The sequence below is a fragment of the Aspergillus tubingensis genome (genome assembly GCF_013340325.1).
Source record: "Aspergillus tubingensis WU-2223L DNA, scaffold_4, whole genome shotgun sequence".
NCBI classification, from domain to species: domain Eukaryota; kingdom Fungi; phylum Ascomycota; class Eurotiomycetes; order Eurotiales; family Aspergillaceae; genus Aspergillus; species Aspergillus tubingensis.
In genome coordinates, this window is record NW_023336278.1 from 307,574 (window position 1) to 324,621 (window position 17,048).

Consider the following 17,048-nt stretch of genomic DNA (forward strand, 5'->3'; position numbering starts at 1 on the left):
GCTTTTCTGGAGGGGAAATTCGATGTGTAGAGACGCGTTGAACCGGACGCGGCTCTCTCTTGACTGCGAGGACAAAGATCGTTCCTGTATGTTTTTTTCTTTCGTCTGAATCCACCATGAGATCATGCCATACTTTCTGCGGAGTTCAGCGCAGATTCATCTTCCTGCTGCATCTCATAATGTGTCTGAAACCTACTAACAAGATCTCTCCTGTCTGGATAAATAGTTCGTGCTGACATGAACGATCCGATCGGTTCTCTGGCGCCTGCCTTTTCTACACCTTCCCTCGTCGTCTAAGCCTACAGTTGTCGGAACCCGAGTGCATCCAGCTGCTGAGTGTCAGTTTAAACAAACAGCGAAAAGGGGACCTCGATCCACCCGCTGCGCGACCATGGTTTCCCGGTCCAGCGAAGCCAGTGAGGGGCCGCCGCCACCTTCCAAGGCCTCCGGTACTCCAGCCAAAACGCGACTGTCGAGACTCAACTCCAGCCCGGCCAAACAAGACAAACCGAAGGATGATAGGGTTGTCAAATCGTCTGCTAAGGATGTCGCGGAGCTTAAGGATTATGTATGGATTACGGCTTTCCCTGGTTCCCGTGATGGGAGTGGCTAATGGTGACTTAATGTAGCAATTGGGCGACTGCCTGGGTAAAGGCGCCTTTGGGTCGGTCTACAGGGCCCTGAATTGGAATACCGGGGAAACAGTCGCTGTGAAGCAGATCAAATTGGTGGATTTGCCGAAAAGTGAACTACGAGTGATCATGGTAATATCCCTCCGGTCGCCGCTTGTCGAGTCGCTGTCCGCTAACGCCGAGTGTTGCAGTTGGAAATCGATCTCTTGAAGAATCTAGATGTGAGATGCGACATCCGATCATGTCCCTTGTCACCCGAGCTGACCTGTGATTGTAGCACCCCAATATTGTGAAGTATCAGGGGTTCGTGAAGTCTGCGGAAACTCTAAATATCATTCTTGAGTATGTACCTTCGCATTGATTGCTGAAGCCATGATCCGTGTAGCTGACGAGACAGATACTGTGAGAATGGCTCTTTACACTCGATCGCAAAGAACTTTGGGCGTTTCCCAGAAAACCTGGTTGGTCTTTACATGTCTCAGGTGCTCCATGGTCTTTTATATCTGCACGAGCAAGGTGTCATTCATCGAGACATCAAAGGAGCCAATATCCTTACAACGAAAGAAGGTCTGGTCAAGCTTGCAGATTTTGGTGTGGCCAGCAGGACCACTGGGCTTAGCGAGTCCAGCGTCGTTGGGACGCCGTATTGGATGGCTCCGGAGGTGATTGAACTTTCTGGTGCGACGACAGCTTCAGATATTTGGAGTCTTGGTTGTACCGTGATCGAGCTTCTGGAGGGTAAGCCTCCTTACTACAATCTCCAACCTATGCCGGCTCTATTCCGCATTGTCAATGATGACCACCCTCCCCTTCCTCAGGGTGCTTCTCCGGTCAGTTTCCTGCCCCAATTTCCGTTCTCAATATCTCATTAGTATCCAGGCTGTCAAAGACTTCTTGATGCAATGCTTCCAAAAAGATCCCAATCTTCGTGTTTCCGCCAGGAAGCTCCTTAAACACCCATGGATTGTCAATGCTCGCAGGTCTGATTCCGTGGTTCCCAAGAAATCCACCGAGTATGAGGAAGCAGTCAAGAGTGTTCAGGAGTGGAACGAAGCTCTCCGTTCTCCGGATACTGGAACCCTGCGGAAGCCGTACAGATACGACGCTCAAGGTGCTGCTCTGCGCCCCGAAATGGCTCCATCTCGGTATACACCAACAAAGGATATTCTTCCCAGCCCGGTGTCCAAGCATGTGACAGATCGGTTCCGCTCGCCGGACTCCACAGAAGAAGACAATTGGGATGATGACTTTGCTACTGCCATCTCTCCCAGCGCGCTGCAGCTTCCCCACCTGCGACCACAGGACAATTTTGGCGGAATGCTTTCCTCCGAAAAGCTGAAGGCGTTTGCATCCCTAGATGGTACAGTGCTGAAGTCAGAAGACGGCTTTGATGACTTCGATGATCCTTTCTCTCAACAGCCCGGTGAATCGGATCCTCTTCGGACCATTCGCCCTTACTCGGCCAAACCAACCGGGATGGAGAACATGCCACAGCAGACAAAACCCACAATAACTGCAATGCACCACAATGTACCTGTTCTCAAGACCCCTGTGCCACCATTAAGACCGCAGCGCCCGACATCGTATTTCAAAGAGAACTCGGTTGAAGACTACTCCGACCTCATCTCTGCAAATGAAGATATCTTGGATGATAAGCTCAGTGCATTCCAGGTAAGCATGTCCCCTGCTGGGTTATTAGTATGCGTTTCTTATGCATCTCAGGATATCGACGAAGAGGGCAGCGATATATCAATCCCCTCACCCTCGAAGGAGGTAGTCCGGTATCAGGCATCACCGGATCGTGATGAAGATCATCAGCCGCAGCTTAGGAAACGGATATCTGTCAAGCGCCACCGATCAGCAATAGAAATACAAAAGTTCGCAGAAAATGAGCGAGACGAAGACTTCTCTGACATTCTAGGAGCTGATGAGGTTGCCTTGGATAAGCCCGAAAGCGATGAGGGCTCAGATCGGAGTACGCTGATGTTGAACTCAAAGCTATCGAACAATTCATGGCTTGGTGATCAAGATGATGAGGACGATCCGTTCGCCCAGCTCGAAGAAGGACTCGATGAGGTGGATCTGGAAGCTAACATCGCGCGTGACAAATACGCACGTCTACGGGGTCAAGTCGAGGGTCTTGTCAGCTCTTTGAAGACGTCTCAAGATGAAGATGTGCTTGGAGAAATCTCGGAGCAACTGCTAACCGTGTTCTGTGACCTTCCAGAGACGAAGAACATCATCATTAGCGCTCACGGGATGCTACCGATTCTAGAAATCCTTGACATTTGCCGTCGGCGCGACATCATTCTGTGCTTGTTGCGGATTGTCAACGCCATCATTTTCAATGACTATGAGATCCAAGAGAACCTCTGTTTCGTTGGAGGTATTCCAATCATTAACGAGTTTGCCTCCAAGAAATATCCGAGAGAGATTCGACTAGAAGCAGCAGCCTTTGTGCAGCAGATGTATCAAACATCTACTCTTACCCTACAGATGTTTGTCAGTGCTGGAGGTCTCAATGTATTGGTCGAGTTCTTGGAAGACGACTACGAAGATGAACGCGATCTCGTTCTCATTGGGGTGAACGGTATCTGGAGCGTTTTTGATTTACAGGTATGTTCGACCGCAGATTAACCTGCTCGTTCAGACGCTGACTCGATTTAGGGTTCGACGCCGAAAAATGATTTTTGCAGGATTCTATCACGCAATTCTGTCTTGGATCCCTTGTCACTTGTTTTGAGCCGAGTCTTGGACGAAGAAGGAGAATTGGCAGAAATCGTGGAAGGCCGGATAGCCAACATCTTTTTCATTTTCTCGCAGGCCGAGAACCACGTCAAGGAAATGGTTGCTGAGCGAACAGTTCTGCACAGTAAGGCATCGAGTATACAATTCAAAACACTCCGCTAATCTGTCTCAGGGGTCCTGAAAGAGCTGAAGCGGATGACGCCCGCACACCAGATCACTATGTTGAAGTTTATCAAGAACCTGTCCATGCTTTCAACAACTCTCGACTCGCTCCAGAACTCCAACGCCATCGACGTGCTTACGGACTTATTGAGGTCGACGATCAAACGGCCGCACTTCCGGGAAGTTAGCAACCAGATTCTCAACACTATCTACAACATGTGTCGTCTGAACAAGTCCCGCCAAGAGGATGCGGCTTTGAATGGCATTGTACCACTTCTTCAAAAGATTGTAAAGACCGAGCGGCCCCTCAAAGAGTTTGCGTTGCCGATTCTCTGCGATATGGCGCATTCAGGAAAGGTCGGACGGCGCGAACTATGGCGCAACAAGGGTCTGGCTTTCTACATTTCTCTGTTGTCGGACCCGTACTGGCAGGTGACCGCATTGGATGCTATATTTACTTGGTATGTGTTGGCACCGTGTGTAGTGAGAACCGATCTAATTCTTTGGCAGGCTCCAGGAAGAAACGGCCAAGGTCGAGGAACACCTTTTGGATAACCGCTACGACAAGATGTCCTTTACGGATTCCATTGTCAGGTGCTTGACGATTTCCAAGGCGAACGCCTTCGAGAACATTCTCGAGCCACTGCAAAAGCTTCTGAGACTGAGTCCGCCTATTGCCTCGACATTCGCGCGTCCTGATCTCTTCACGAGGCTAGGGCAGAAATTACATCACAACAAAGCCGCTGTTCGGCTGAACCTCCTGCGTATTATCTCGAGCATCTGCGATTCTAGCGAAGAACAAGGTGGCCTTCTTGCGAAATATGGTCTTTTGGAAGCAATCCGGGAATTGGAGCATGACCCGGCCATTCTGGTCAGAGACATGGCTGGCAAGCTGATCCAATCCAATGAGCGCAGTGAATCTTTCAGTCTCGAGAAGCGCAAGCCTGGTATGAGGCGCAAGAGCACGTCTACCACGCCCCCAGGCTACCTTGCGAACCAGTCTGCCCCAGCCACCCCACAGATCAATCGGTTCAACCAACCCAAGTCTTATTTCGATGGACGGGAAAGCCAGCGACACCCACGGCCCTCCCTTAGCAGCTCGGCTCTGGCATTACGACCAGGCAGCAGGGATGGCACTAGCCCCGCTCTGTCAGCTGGGCTCAGCAGCAGCGCCGGCCCGTCGAGGAACAGACTATCGCGAGGAGTGGCTAACAGGCTATCACAAGTAGAGCTCCTGGCCGAGGAGGAGACTCGACCGTCGAGTTCACTCTCCCGTCGACGTTCCATCCTTCCTCAGCGCCGACGACCCACGCATGCTGATTCGGACTGGGCGTCCTAATGAACCTCATGCTGGGCCAAGGTGCGGTGATTGGCTCATGGGTAGACAGGAGACTGTGGAAGTAGATGGATACATAGTATTTGCATTGCATAGGATTGGAGTACTGGGTTTGTTTGTGAATTGCTTTGACTGTGTATACACATTCATTTGTCGATGTGCTTTCAGGCGGAGATGGGATCTCTCTCAGGCTGGTATTCGGGGTACAGGAAGACGGAACTGTCAGGGAGGGGAAATGGCCCATGTAGATAATCATGGATAACATACGAGTGCGATTTTAGTTCTTCTTTTTCGAGCTTTATCTAAAATATAATGACTTACAGTAGTTCATACACAGTAACGGCAATCCCGAAGTGGCGGCCAAACGGGGCTGATCGGCTTCCGATGCAGAAGTGCGACGAAAATGCGCCGCGGCGGCCAACCAGTGAACTTCTCCGCCGCATCCTCCCTCCTCATCCTCCTCCTGCAGACTTTCCTCCTCCCCCTACAATTGTCCTCGAGGGCTTCGTGCTGGCACGGATGATCCACGCCGTCCGATTGACTGCTGTTCTCGACTTGTGGTCGCTCCCCAGACGGCATTGTTCGAGTTCGGGATGAGGGCGGCGCTCCTCCGCATTCCGCTGCGGGCTTCCAATTTTGATCCTGCGGCGGTCATACGATCGGCTTCGAAGCCTTCTCTCGCCTGCCACCCTGGCAATTTCGCCCCGTCGTCCTTGATTTCCTGTCGGTTGATTTCCAACTCCGTTACTACACCTCCTGCATCATTCTCGAAGCGCTTCTCCGGTCGTATCTCCCAGTCGATTCCCCGGGCCACTTACGCCACCCGCACGTCTCCGTTGTCTGAATCGGCGAATTCGGGACAAAGTGATGGAAAGCATTCGGGATCCGGTCAATCGCGCAACAAGGCCATCAAGTATGCTGTGATTGGAGGCACCCTCGTGGTTGGAGCAGTGGTGTTTTCGGACCAAGTTCAACACTTCTACCGTGCCGCTGCGAGAACTGGCCGAGTGGTTGGCACATTGGCGGTTTGCATTAACGAGTAAGTGGGAACCATACATATATACCCCTGAGGCTATACTGTCGGTATACTTATGCGTCTTGATTCATGCAGCTACCGGGTAACTCTCAAGCAAGAAACCTCCACGCCGGAGGAACGAAGCGAAGCCATTCGGGCCTGTCACAAACGTTGCGCGGAACGGACTCTACGGGTTCTCGAGAAGAATGGATCGATCTTTATCAAGTTGGGACAGCATTTGAGTAGCATGGGCTACCTGCTTCCGTCGGAATGGACTACAACCTTTATCCCGCTCCAGGACAAGTGCCCCGTGTCATCGATTGAATCGATCGAGGAAATGTTCGTGGCCGATACAGGACGTCGTATCGACGAGTTGTTCTCGTCGTTCGATTCCGAGCCTATTGGTGCCGCTTCTTTGGCGCAGGTGCACATTGGTACGCTGAAGGAAACAGGTCAGAAGGTTGCGGTCAAGGTGCAGCATCCCGCATTGGCGGAGTGGGTGCCCCTGGATCTGGCCTTGACTCGGTTTACTTTTTCGATGCTCAAGCGGTTCTTCCCTGAATACGATCTGGAATGGCTCTCTCGTGAAATGGACCTGTCTCTGCCCCAGGAGCTGGATTTCCGAATGGAGGCGGAGAATGCCACGCGGGCGAGCGAGTACTTTAAGAAGCACTCGGATGCCCCGTTGGTTATTCCTGAAGGTATGCCTCGACAATCACAGTCGCTTTTGCACAAGAAGTGCATACTAACATTAGCCAGTGATGTGGTCCCAAAAGCGTATCCTGGTCATGGAGTTCATCTCCGGCCGACGTCCCGACGACCTTGAATTCCTCGACTCGAACCACATTGACCGCGACGAAGTCTCCGCTGCTCTGGCACACATCTTCAACGAGATGATCTTCGGTAATAACGCACCTCTGCACTGCGATCCTCACGGCGGCAACATCGCCATTCGTCCGAACCCCAACCGCCGCCGGCACAACTTCGACATCATCCTCTACGACCACGGTCTCTACCGCGACATCGACAAGGACCTGCGCCGCAACTACGCCAAGCTCTGGCTAGCCGTGATCGAGTCCGACCTGCCGCGCATGCGCGAGTATGCGCGCAAGGTTGCCGGAATCACGGACGAGCAGTTCCCGCTCTTCGCCAGTGCCATCACGGGTCGCGACTACATGGTTCTCCAGAAGAAGGATATCGTATCTGCTCGTACCTCGGCCGAACGAGAGAGCATGTCCGGCTCTTTGGCCGATGGTCTGCTGCAGCAATTAGTCGAACTTCTAGGCCAGGTACCTCGGATTATTCTACTGATCCTCAAGACCAACGATCTGAGTTAGTCCCACACTTCCCTCCCCTTCTTATCTACCTGCCTCTAACCAATGATGTCAAAAAAAAATAGCCCGCAGTCTCGACGAGAACCTCCACACCCGTCAAGGACCTATGCGCACCTTCCTCATTCTCGCCCGCTACGCCACCCGCACTGTCTTCGAAGAGCAAATGGACTCTGTCAATGAGACTGGGGGTATCCTCCGTCCTGGGAACTTCTGGCGCTTCCTCTGCGCTTGGACTGGGTATCTGCGCGTGGAGATGAAGTTGTCTGTTTATGAGACGTTGCTTTCATTGAAGAGTCGGTTCGGGTTGGTTTGATTGATTGTATATTCTTCTCTTTCTCTTCTTATTCTTTCCTTCTCACCTCTACTCTTTACCCCTTTCACATTATCCTTGGTTGGACTTCCCTGCTACGCAGTAATTGATCGATATCGATATAGAGGGCATATGCATGCGGTGTTGTGCATTGGCGTTTCTCTTTTCCTTTTCCATTACCTTTTCTTATTTCAGTTATTCCACCTGATATCGTCATTTCAGACTTGACTTTTCTCTCATCGTTTGTTTGTCCATTTCAAATTATCTGGATCTTGAAAAGAAAGCCGTGCTCTGTCTGTATTTTATACATATATAGAATTTTTATTTTATTATCTTGCTATCTTTTATATACTAGATACATTATATATTAGATATATATACTAGTTACCACTCTCTAGGATAAATCAAAGTAATCCTCTTAGGTACTAGATACATAAACAGGTACCCAGTATTCAACTTGGTAAGATAGATAAAATAAGTAGTAGGTAAGGTACCTTGGTAGCCACACCCCTTGCACATCACTCCCAAATCAGACGAAATAATCAAATCAACACTAGTACTACACTTATCTAATAAATAAATCTGTCACGTCTGCAGAATTTATCAGATCTAATCATTGCATGCATGCGTGCGTACCTTGTTAGATACTTCACGCACAGACTACTACTGTCATAGTAGTTAGAGCTTAACTACTGTGTGGCTATGCTAAGTTGCTTATCAGATGGGGCTTTTCCTTCTTTGTGTTACTTACTTGTCATGTCACTGTAAGTTGTCTGTGCTGTGCTGTGCTGTGCTGCATGATGTCAGTGGCCATAGCTGAGTTGAAGGGTGGAGGTGGCGAATCAGATAACCACTCTTATTTCCCTCTCTTTTTGTTTCGATGGTTTTCTATCAATCTACTGTATATACTACATTGTGATGATTACATTCATCTCGATAGATAGAGAGGAGTACATTTTATTGTGTAGTGTATGTACTACTGTGATTGATGATGTTGATGATGTTGTTGTATATATCTGAATAATCAATCCCTTCTTTAGTTGCTTCGCCGGAAACACAATGAGTAAAGTGAAACGAGTCATGAAAAGGGAAAAGAAGAATAATGAAATGCTATACACCGTTTAATAAACGAAACAAAAGGAAAAAAAAGTCCATCCAATCCAGACTGACTGACTGACTGACAAGAAACAGGTTATTTTGTGGGAATCACATATTCGGCCCAGACCATTCCACTCCACTCCACCACAGGCCAAATCCATACAATCAATCACATCTCCATTGTATCATTCTGCTTCGCTCTTCTCTCCAGGGAATCAATCATGGTATCTGTATCCGTATCCGTATCCATTTTTGCTCCGTATTTTTATGATTTTTCAGATTTTTCACTCGTTCGTTAAAACACCTAAGAGAAAACTTAAGCAGTAGCGCTGCTGGTCTTCTCAACCTCCACCTGCACCTCAGGGATAGAGGCGCCCGTGCCGGACAGATCGGTCTTCACGGTGCGAGGGTTCTTGGTGTAGTAATCCGAGATGGCGGACTTGATGGCGTCTTCGGCAAGCATAGAGCAGTGCACTAGAATTATATGTTAGATCTTATCATCACTTGCCCAAATTCTTTCAGAGCTCTCATCTCCAGGAACAAGGGGGAACGTACGCTTGACAGGAGGCAAGCACAGCTCCTTGGCGATATCGGTGTTACGGATCTTAGCGGCCTCGTCGAGGGTCATTCCGCGGACCAACTCAGTCAGATAACTCGAGCTGGCAATAGCGCTACCGCAACCGAAAGTCTTGAACTTGACGTCGCTGATCTTGTTGCTGTCCTTGTCGACGCGGATCTGAAGCTTCATGACATCGCCACAGGCCGGGGCGCCGACGAGACCGGTACCAACATCCATAGACTTGGCCATGGAGCCGACGTTTCCTATAGAATGCTCGTTAGTATTCGTTTCTGGGCCTTTTTATTTGTGTATGCGTCAAGTGGGCGTGGTTTGAATGCGCTGCATGTTGTATATCTTGATGCGATGACATCTTGTCGAGGGATGGACGCAGGAAGCTACCTACTTGGGTTGGAGTAGTGGTCCAACAGTGCAGGGATGGTCAGTATTTTCTTCGATGCAAAAAAAGGGAGAAATGGTAGACATATCTTTCTCATGGTATCCTCTGCGCTGCTGCTGCTGAGGAGCAACAACAGTCGACCTCACGGCTTGCTGGATTCCGGAGACGGCCGGGGTGACGCTGCGAGGCGAAAGGACGCCGGAGCGAGGAACAACTGTTACTAGACGACGGAACATTGTGTATGTGATGTGTGTGGTGAATTAAGAGGAGAGTAAGGTATTATTTAGATAGTAGATTGATGATGAAAAGGACAGATGAGTGGTGATGTCGGGGTTGAGTGGTTAAGTTAGTTAGGAAGAGTAGGGTGTGATGAAAGATTGATAGTTGCGATTGATTAATTATGGTTTCTTTGGGGGGGGAAACTTGACTAAGGCCGTCTTATTCACCGGCGCTAGGCGATTTCGAGAAACCCCGTTGCCTCCGCGGAGCCGGCCTCGGAGATAGGGTATGACGTTGAAGCGAACCAGTGGGTGGGATTAGGGAGGTATGCTGTGTATTGTTACTTGTCTGGAATACCCGTGGATGGAAAAGCTATCTGATTGAATAATAGGGGATGACACGTTCTACCAGAAGAATCGCTGTTGGGAAAGGATGGAATGCCAGTTCTGTGGCCTACAACTGAAAGGGTAGGCGGGAGTTGTAGTTCTGGGTCCGCCGGTTCTTAACCAAGAAGAAGAACCGGCAGTTTCGGCCAACGGGAAGTTCTGCAGGCGGGCATTACCAAGCGGTACGGAGCAGCGCAGCGGCTGGTATCGTAAGGATGGGCTTATCTGCTCGCCCTCCATCTGATAATGTTTCCTCCTTTCCCTATCGGATTATTCCGGCCCGAGGATGTGTCTCTCTTTCACACCCTGCAGTTTGCTCTAGAACCATTCTCGTTAGTAAGAACCTTTGCTTAGTTGTTTACTTAGACGGGTTAAGTTATCCCGGATGACTTTGGTCGAAAAGCGTATCTTCCTGGCCACCAGTCAAAATTCCTATTTACAAGAAAGAAAGAACGTAAACCATGGCCGGAAAGACACTAGGCCGATCATCGGGCGTGAGTCACTCTTTTCATCTTCTTATTCCTTTGCAATTATTAGTAGTGGTAGTAGTTGCTGGTTTGATCCCATGACAATTGCTGCGAAAGTATATATTCGGTTTCTATTGAACAGCACACACTCTGGATGATCACCATTTGACTTACCTTAGTAATTAACATACTATCTATGAACAGTCCCTCAATGCCCCAATAGCCGCCTTCACCATGGCCCTTCTGCTTGGCTCCTACTGCATCAAATCCATCCACACCGCTCGTCGCGAGGCACAATCCACATCAAGCACCGCAACCACTACAGCCCGACCTACTAAGAAGGCAGATTCGCAGTCTTCATGGGTACAGCAGGCACTGGAAGAGAGTCGAGAGGGGGAGAAGAAGTGATTCAGTTGGGGTAGAACTGAGTTTATATCTTACAAATTAGCGTTGTATATACTACTACTTATTGCTTCATGTCTGGGATATATTTTCTCAAATTTTCATTGCATTGAATCGGCACACATAACAATTGATATGAAATGGCTAATATCAGCACCACAAACACAACACATCAACATCATATCAAATTAATCCATTATCAGAATTTTCAGTGTATCAATGATCATATCCCATATCCATGGCGGATAGCAGGATCTACCATTAAAAAATTATTCATCATATAAATGGAGTCAAATGATAATAACCACCAAAACAAAAAAGAAAAACAACGATTCAATCGTAGAGAAGAATAGCAAGTCGAATATGCATCAATCATCATCATCATCATCATCATCATAAGCACAAACACATTATTGCGCAATAGAAGAATGATATCAACCAACAGTGTCGGTTAATATGGCTTTCATTATAGCCATGGTTGGTGGGAAGGAAACAAACCGCACAGAGAATTTCGCCGGTGGTTTTTAGTGTGACTATCACGTGACTTTCCCGCTGATGTCATGTGGGAAACGGACGGAGAGAGGGAATGCAGCTGTGTGCATGGATGATGGATGTAATGCCCCCGATTATCTTCATTAGATTAGCTGCGTAGTTGTTTTCCGAATGTTGAATGCTATTTATCTTACTACGGAGCATATGTTCTAGAGGGAAGATTTGTATGTATATACAATCGCAATTGAGGTTTATCGATCCGGGAGAAAAAAAGACAAGAACGCTCAGAACCATAACCACCAAGGATTCAACAACTCAGAAAAAGACTAGTTTGTTTGGAGTTTCACATGTCAACAGCACATCATACATCTACCCCTACTCCGCAGGGGTGTATCGCTGTGCCGAGGATGTGTCGAAAGGATCAAAAACAACGTGCAGGCAGGATATCATGGGCTGCAGCCCAGGAAATGAATGTCCTCTATAGTAGTGTATCTTCGCGATGTACGACTAGCACGGAACAGAAATAAAATCGCTAGGGTGCAATAAAATCCCAGCTCAGGTGCGATGCCCATGGCTCGTCACCTCGTCACAGACCATCCATCTAGTAACTAGATTCCATTGTCTGATGCGGTCTCCAGCTTCTGCAGCTTCAACTCCCCCTCATGTTGCACATGTCCAATGGTTTTCTTCAAATACTCATAAGTGAGCATGGTAGTCATCGCAGCCGGGACTGCCCGGAACAGGTTGGTGCCGATCCCAGAGTAGAATGCGCGCCAGCCTTCTTCTCTCAGAATGGTCTGGCATGTGCGAATGATCCCCGTGTACCGGGGTCGATTGGGCATCCCGTCCGATGAAGCCGCACCCGGGGGCCTGCTATGACCCTGGGGGTGATCCATGCCGCCGCGGAACGAGATCTCTTCGGGTGAGGACGCCGGTGATGTCCTCTGCTGTGTTTGGAGTCGTGTCCGAAGCACTTCATGTGGGTATGTCGCAGTGCTGGCACAAACCTTACTCAGGAATGTCGCGGATGTAATGCCCACCCAGTGTGAGCTGCCAGTATCAGGATGTTCGCCAATACTATAGCCCGTAAATGCCATCTTCAAGTATTCGTAGAGAGGGAACTGGATGGCCACATGCGCCAGTCCCAGCAGCGCTGGAGTCAGGCCGGAGTAGAACGAACGGATTCCTTCACTTCTGTACATTTTGCGGGCCGCATCCCAAGTGTTTTTGTATTGCCACGGAGCCCGGTAGCCTTCGCTGCTCGACCGGAGGCTCTGTGACATAAGTCGTGTCTTAATCACCCATATCGGATTTGTCGCAAGTGTCGAGCAAGCGCCCGCCGTTATCGAGGCGTAACCTCGTGAAAGCCACCAACTATCTATTCCAAGGTCAGCCCTACCATCGTCAACCCCTGATTATCACTCCTCACCTGTTGTTTCGTAGAAATACTCCCGAGACCGATCATAGACCGCTAAATAGACCGCCCACGTCGGCAGGTATCCCAGGAGCATAGGACCCAATCCTTGATAAAGGCCTCGAATACCATCTTCCCGCCATATTACTCGTCCAGTTCCCAGCATTCCCCGGTACAGTGTCTTAGCCTCGACCGCCTTGCCACCACGTCGTCGCGCGAATCCACCCTGAGCCTGCAACTTGGTCTTGATCACATCGAGAGGACAGGTAACGATCCCCGAGGCGACGCCCGCACTGGCCCCGCAAAACGGTGTGATGTAATAATCCGGCACACGTGTAGCGAGCATTTCGAAGCGATCCAGGAAAGTAGGTTGGGGCGGAGACTCGGCCGATACATGAAGCGTAGACGATGGCGGGCTGTCCGAAGTTGTACCCTGCTGCTCTTGAGAGCCGCTGGCAGCCCCCGACGGGCCATGGCCTTCAGAGAACATCTTTCCAGCCAGCGCTCAAAGCAGTATGCAATCCGTCTACTATGTCACCGAGGGTTCCCGGATCCGAGCATATCGGTGCTCGCTCCGGAACCCAAAAATAACCCGTGTGTCAAATCGTGGTGAGAGGAGAGGAAAGCGTGACGTCGTTCGGGGCGCTGGTAGAACAGGAAAAACTACCCCGAGACAGTGAATTGAAGGGTTTTTCTTTCTCAGAGAGGAGCCGATGCTGCCGGGAGGAGTGGGCGTAATAAGGTTGGCCTATCTGAAGCACAGACGGGGCGGGGTCTGTAGGAGCAACGCAGCTCCCCTATCGGAGTGAAAGGGAATCGAACTAAGAAAAATGTTCAACGGATTGATAATAAGCGGCATGCCCAGTGAGTACAAACCGAAGTATTAAATCAAAGACCGTCGGTGTGAAGTCCGAACAGAAGGGAGCGCCGGTGTTAAGAGGAAGCAGACGGAACAGGACGGAGCAATGAGGACGGGATGAATTGAGCTGGAGGGATTGTCTTAGTCGTATTCCAGTCAGTCAGGTGGAGTGGAGTTCGGGAATGAGTTGAATCTTGTCCGCCTCCAAGCGCGCCGCTTTTTTGGCCTGAGGCACACACACATGGCGCAAGCTGAACCGGTCACGTGGAAGACAGTCCTGACTGTACTTCTCGGAATGATCCCGTATGCCTCAGGCACCAACATCGGATGTTTTTGGGAAAGTCACCCGCCGAACCTCCGTTTTGCACAATCTCCAACGTCGGGCCATCTCCTGCTCAGCTTGACTGACATTTCGCGATCCTCCCCCTCCACACCACCCCGTCAATTGGACCCGATCAACCCCGCTGGGATCATTCACCATGTCCGCTCCCTCCCTCGCCAGCTACATCGTCAAGCGCCCCTTCCTCAAGCGCTGGATGATGCCCATTGCCCAGTGGTACACCGATGCCTCTGGTTACAGGAGACTCGGCTTGAAGTAGGCGACTCCCTTACCTTCCTGGGCGGTTCTCCCGGACCAACATCAGCGACTACGAATCAATGGAAAAGACAATGGATAGATTTCAATTGCGGGGGATATATATATCTCAGCACCCTCCACTTGGCTATCCATATCATGTTCCTGCCGTCGCCCGCTGGTCCGGGCATCACGAACCAACCCATACCCATACCTCCATTGCAGCCATCAACTAACAATCAAACCAGGGCTGATGACCTGATCCCCGAGGAGAACGACGTCGTCCAGAAGGCCCTCAAGCGTCTCCCTCCCAAGGAGGCCTACGACCGTGTCTTCCGCATCCGCAGAGCATTCCAGGTCCGTCCCATACCGAACGAAACCCAACCCAACATACAGAAGAACATAAAAACTAATTTGATATGCGCAAAAATAGTGCTCCATCTCCCACACCCTCCTTCCCGCTGCTGAGCAGACCAAGCCCGAGGAGGTGAGTCGAATTCCCGCGTTCTTTCAACCCGTCAATTGCCCGTTCAGTTTCTCCGCAAAAACGCATCGGCCAATCCCGTAAGCGGGATTTGTAACCCACCTGGGTTACTCCATATCGATGCATATGTTGACTGGACTTGATACATTGTCTTTTTGTTATGATAATTGTCGCGTTTATGACCATATTCACGTGGTGGATGCTAACTGTCGTCGTCCCTCAGGATGTCGAGTACCTGAGCCCCATCATCCGCGAGATCGAGAAGGAGAAGCAGGAGCGCGAAGACCTCGACGCCCTTGTCGTCAGACGGTAGATTATGCCTCTGATGGCTTCGCTGAACTAGATTACTTTTGTTACGGTATACAAAAATGCCGCTGGGGTTTTATAGACGGGCGGGTATCACTAAGTATCAGAGAGAACTACTTGCTGTCCCGGCTCGGCTCGGCGGGCATGCTGCGAAGAAGAGAGGGGGAAGAGAGCATTTGGCTGGTCGTTAATTGAAGCTTTTGATTTATGGTGCTCAATCACGTGTACTGATACTGTACAAATTCACTCGTCATCGTTCTCTAGTTGGCTGTAGCAGACCTATATACGTTCCACACCTTCCGAGTAATGTATATATAGTAGTTCTACACACTATACCATCCGATGCTTGAGATCTATATCCTGTCTGTATATACCAAGTAGTATCTACCCACCCAACACAGCAATATTAACGTCCGTCACTCGCCACATATACCACATGAACAAGCTCCTAGTACTGAGGTCAGACAACAAAACCATTGAAGAAATCAAAGAATATCACATACCTATACGGAGCAAACTTCGCCGCCAGCTCCAACATATCCTTCTCAGGCATATACTTGAACTTACCGCCACCCTTTCCCTTCAACTTGTTTACATCCTTGCCCACAAACACCGCACATCCCCTCCTGCAACAAGTCAGCATCTACCCATCACACCCATCACTACCCACAGATGATGGAGAAAAAGGAACATACTGTACACCCAAATCCCCCGTGGAAAACACATCTATGCGCTTCAGAGCAAAACAAGCAAACATCTCCACAGACCATTTACCCAGACCCCTCACAGCAGTCAACTTCTCCACGAGCTCCTCATCACTAGCATTCAACAACATCCGGGCACTCAGTTCCCCGTTGGCGAACTTCTCCGATAATCCATGTATGTATTCAGCCTTGCGCTGAGACAGACCTGCTGTCCGGAGCGTGGTGATATCCTTTTTGACGATATCTTCAGGTGTGGGGAAGAAGCTTGTTCTTATTGTACCACCATCTTCATCCTTATTATTATTGGTATTGAACAATGCCACAAACTTATCCTTAATCGACTTCGCCGCTGCCCCTGACACCTGCTGTCCGATAATACTGCTAACGAGGCTCCGGAACGGATCGATCTCCTCGGCTAGACCCTCCGGCGTGAACAATGGGCAGGGATGTTCGCGGATGAGCGATTCGAAGCGCGGATCTGTGGCGATCAGGTGTGCGGCTGCTTTCTCCAGAAGTGTGCCTGTTGTGGCGGTGGGACGGGGCCGGCCTGTCTTGCTTGGAGAGGCATCTGCATCTGTGCCTGGGGGGTAGGCGACTAGTGATGAGCCGTGGGGGGTTAGGAGCGTTGCGTTGGTGTGGTGCGGTTCGACGGGTCGGTCGAGTGGGGGAGGGGTCGTTCTGCTGCTGGGGGTGGGGATGGGGTCCCAGATGTTGTTAGTAGTGGTGGTAGTGGTAGTATTAGGTGATTGTCTGCTGTTGTTTGAGCGCGATGATGATGCTGTTGGTGCATTTGTGAGGGGAGAAGCTTGGTCTAGCTTGGGATTCGCATTTAGCTGCGCTTTCTTGCCCCTTGCTGCTGCTGCTGCGGGCTTTCGTGTCTTTGAGACACCGTTTGTAGTTCTGCTGGCTGCTCTCTTTGTTTGAGTTTTTGGTTGCAGATGAGGGATAGTGCTGGTGGTGGTGGTGCTGTTGTTCTTGGACACTGACGCTGCGGTTAGACGAGCGGAGCGTCGTAGGGTCATCATTGAGTCAGTCGCTGTGCAGCAGAGTATATCTTGATTTAGGAAATATGTATTAAAAAGTGATTGAGGTAAGGATATTATTGCTGCTTCTGTTAGTAGATGGTATGGTCAGTCATGGCGGATCGTAT

The 17,048-nt window shown here is 49.9% G+C and overlaps 7 protein-coding genes across 7 annotated transcripts; 4 read left to right on the forward strand and 3 right to left on the reverse strand.

Annotated features, from left to right (window-relative positions):
- Nucleotides 1-391: 391 nt before the first annotated feature.
- On the forward strand, nt 392-4,881 carry AtWU_02637 (serine/threonine-protein kinase; the record flags this gene model as incomplete). The annotated part of the gene is made up of 10 exons (XM_035497750.1): nt 392-568; nt 630-764; nt 824-853; nt 910-974; nt 1,030-1,462; nt 1,512-2,303; nt 2,355-3,248; nt 3,300-3,504; nt 3,553-4,003; nt 4,053-4,881. 10 exons carry the CDS (start codon nt 392-394, stop codon nt 4,879-4,881), a joined length of 4,011 nt encoding a protein of 1,336 aa, XP_035353643.1.
- Nucleotides 4,882-5,471: 590 nt separating this feature from the next.
- AtWU_02638 (ABC1 kinase family protein) lies at nt 5,472-7,540 on the forward strand (the record flags this gene model as incomplete). The annotated part of the gene is made up of 4 exons (XM_035497751.1): nt 5,472-5,917; nt 5,990-6,594; nt 6,653-7,225; nt 7,293-7,540. 4 exons carry the CDS (start codon nt 5,472-5,474, stop codon nt 7,538-7,540), a joined length of 1,872 nt encoding a protein of 623 aa, XP_035353644.1.
- Nucleotides 7,541-8,951: 1,411 nt separating this feature from the next.
- AtWU_02639 (putative iron-sulfur cofactor synthesis protein (Isu1)) lies at nt 8,952-9,827 on the reverse strand (the record flags this gene model as incomplete). The annotated part of the gene is made up of 4 exons (XM_035497752.1): nt 8,952-9,109; nt 9,191-9,457; nt 9,598-9,643; nt 9,738-9,827. The coding sequence occupies 4 exons, from the start codon at nt 9,825-9,827 to the stop codon at nt 8,952-8,954; spliced, it is 561 nt and encodes a 186-aa protein (XP_035353645.1).
- Nucleotides 9,828-10,657: 830 nt separating this feature from the next.
- On the forward strand, nt 10,658-11,071 carry AtWU_02640 (uncharacterized protein; the record flags this gene model as incomplete). Its single annotated transcript, XM_035497753.1, has 2 exons — nt 10,658-10,690; nt 10,868-11,071. The coding sequence occupies 2 exons, from the start codon at nt 10,658-10,660 to the stop codon at nt 11,069-11,071; spliced, it is 237 nt and encodes a 78-aa protein (XP_035353646.1).
- Nucleotides 11,072-12,165: 1,094 nt separating this feature from the next.
- AtWU_02641 (putative mitochondrial carrier protein) lies at nt 12,166-13,461 on the reverse strand (the record flags this gene model as incomplete). Its single annotated transcript, XM_035497754.1, has 2 exons — nt 12,166-12,935; nt 12,987-13,461. The coding sequence occupies 2 exons, from the start codon at nt 13,459-13,461 to the stop codon at nt 12,166-12,168; spliced, it is 1,245 nt and encodes a 414-aa protein (XP_035353647.1).
- Nucleotides 13,462-14,309: 848 nt separating this feature from the next.
- Nucleotides 14,310-15,201, forward strand: AtWU_02642 (ubiquinol--cytochrome-c reductase subunit 7; the record flags this gene model as incomplete). Its single annotated transcript, XM_035497755.1, has 4 exons — nt 14,310-14,425; nt 14,653-14,761; nt 14,838-14,891; nt 15,112-15,201. The coding sequence occupies 4 exons, from the start codon at nt 14,310-14,312 to the stop codon at nt 15,199-15,201; spliced, it is 369 nt and encodes a 122-aa protein (XP_035353648.1).
- A 377-nt stretch (nt 15,202-15,578) lies between these two features.
- alkA (DNA-3-methyladenine glycosylase II) lies at nt 15,579-16,920 on the reverse strand (the record flags this gene model as incomplete). The annotated part of the gene is made up of 3 exons (XM_035497756.1): nt 15,579-15,642; nt 15,698-15,820; nt 15,890-16,920. 3 exons carry the CDS (start codon nt 16,918-16,920, stop codon nt 15,579-15,581), a joined length of 1,218 nt encoding a protein of 405 aa, XP_035353649.1.
- Between the last annotated feature and the right edge of the window lie 128 nt (nt 16,921-17,048).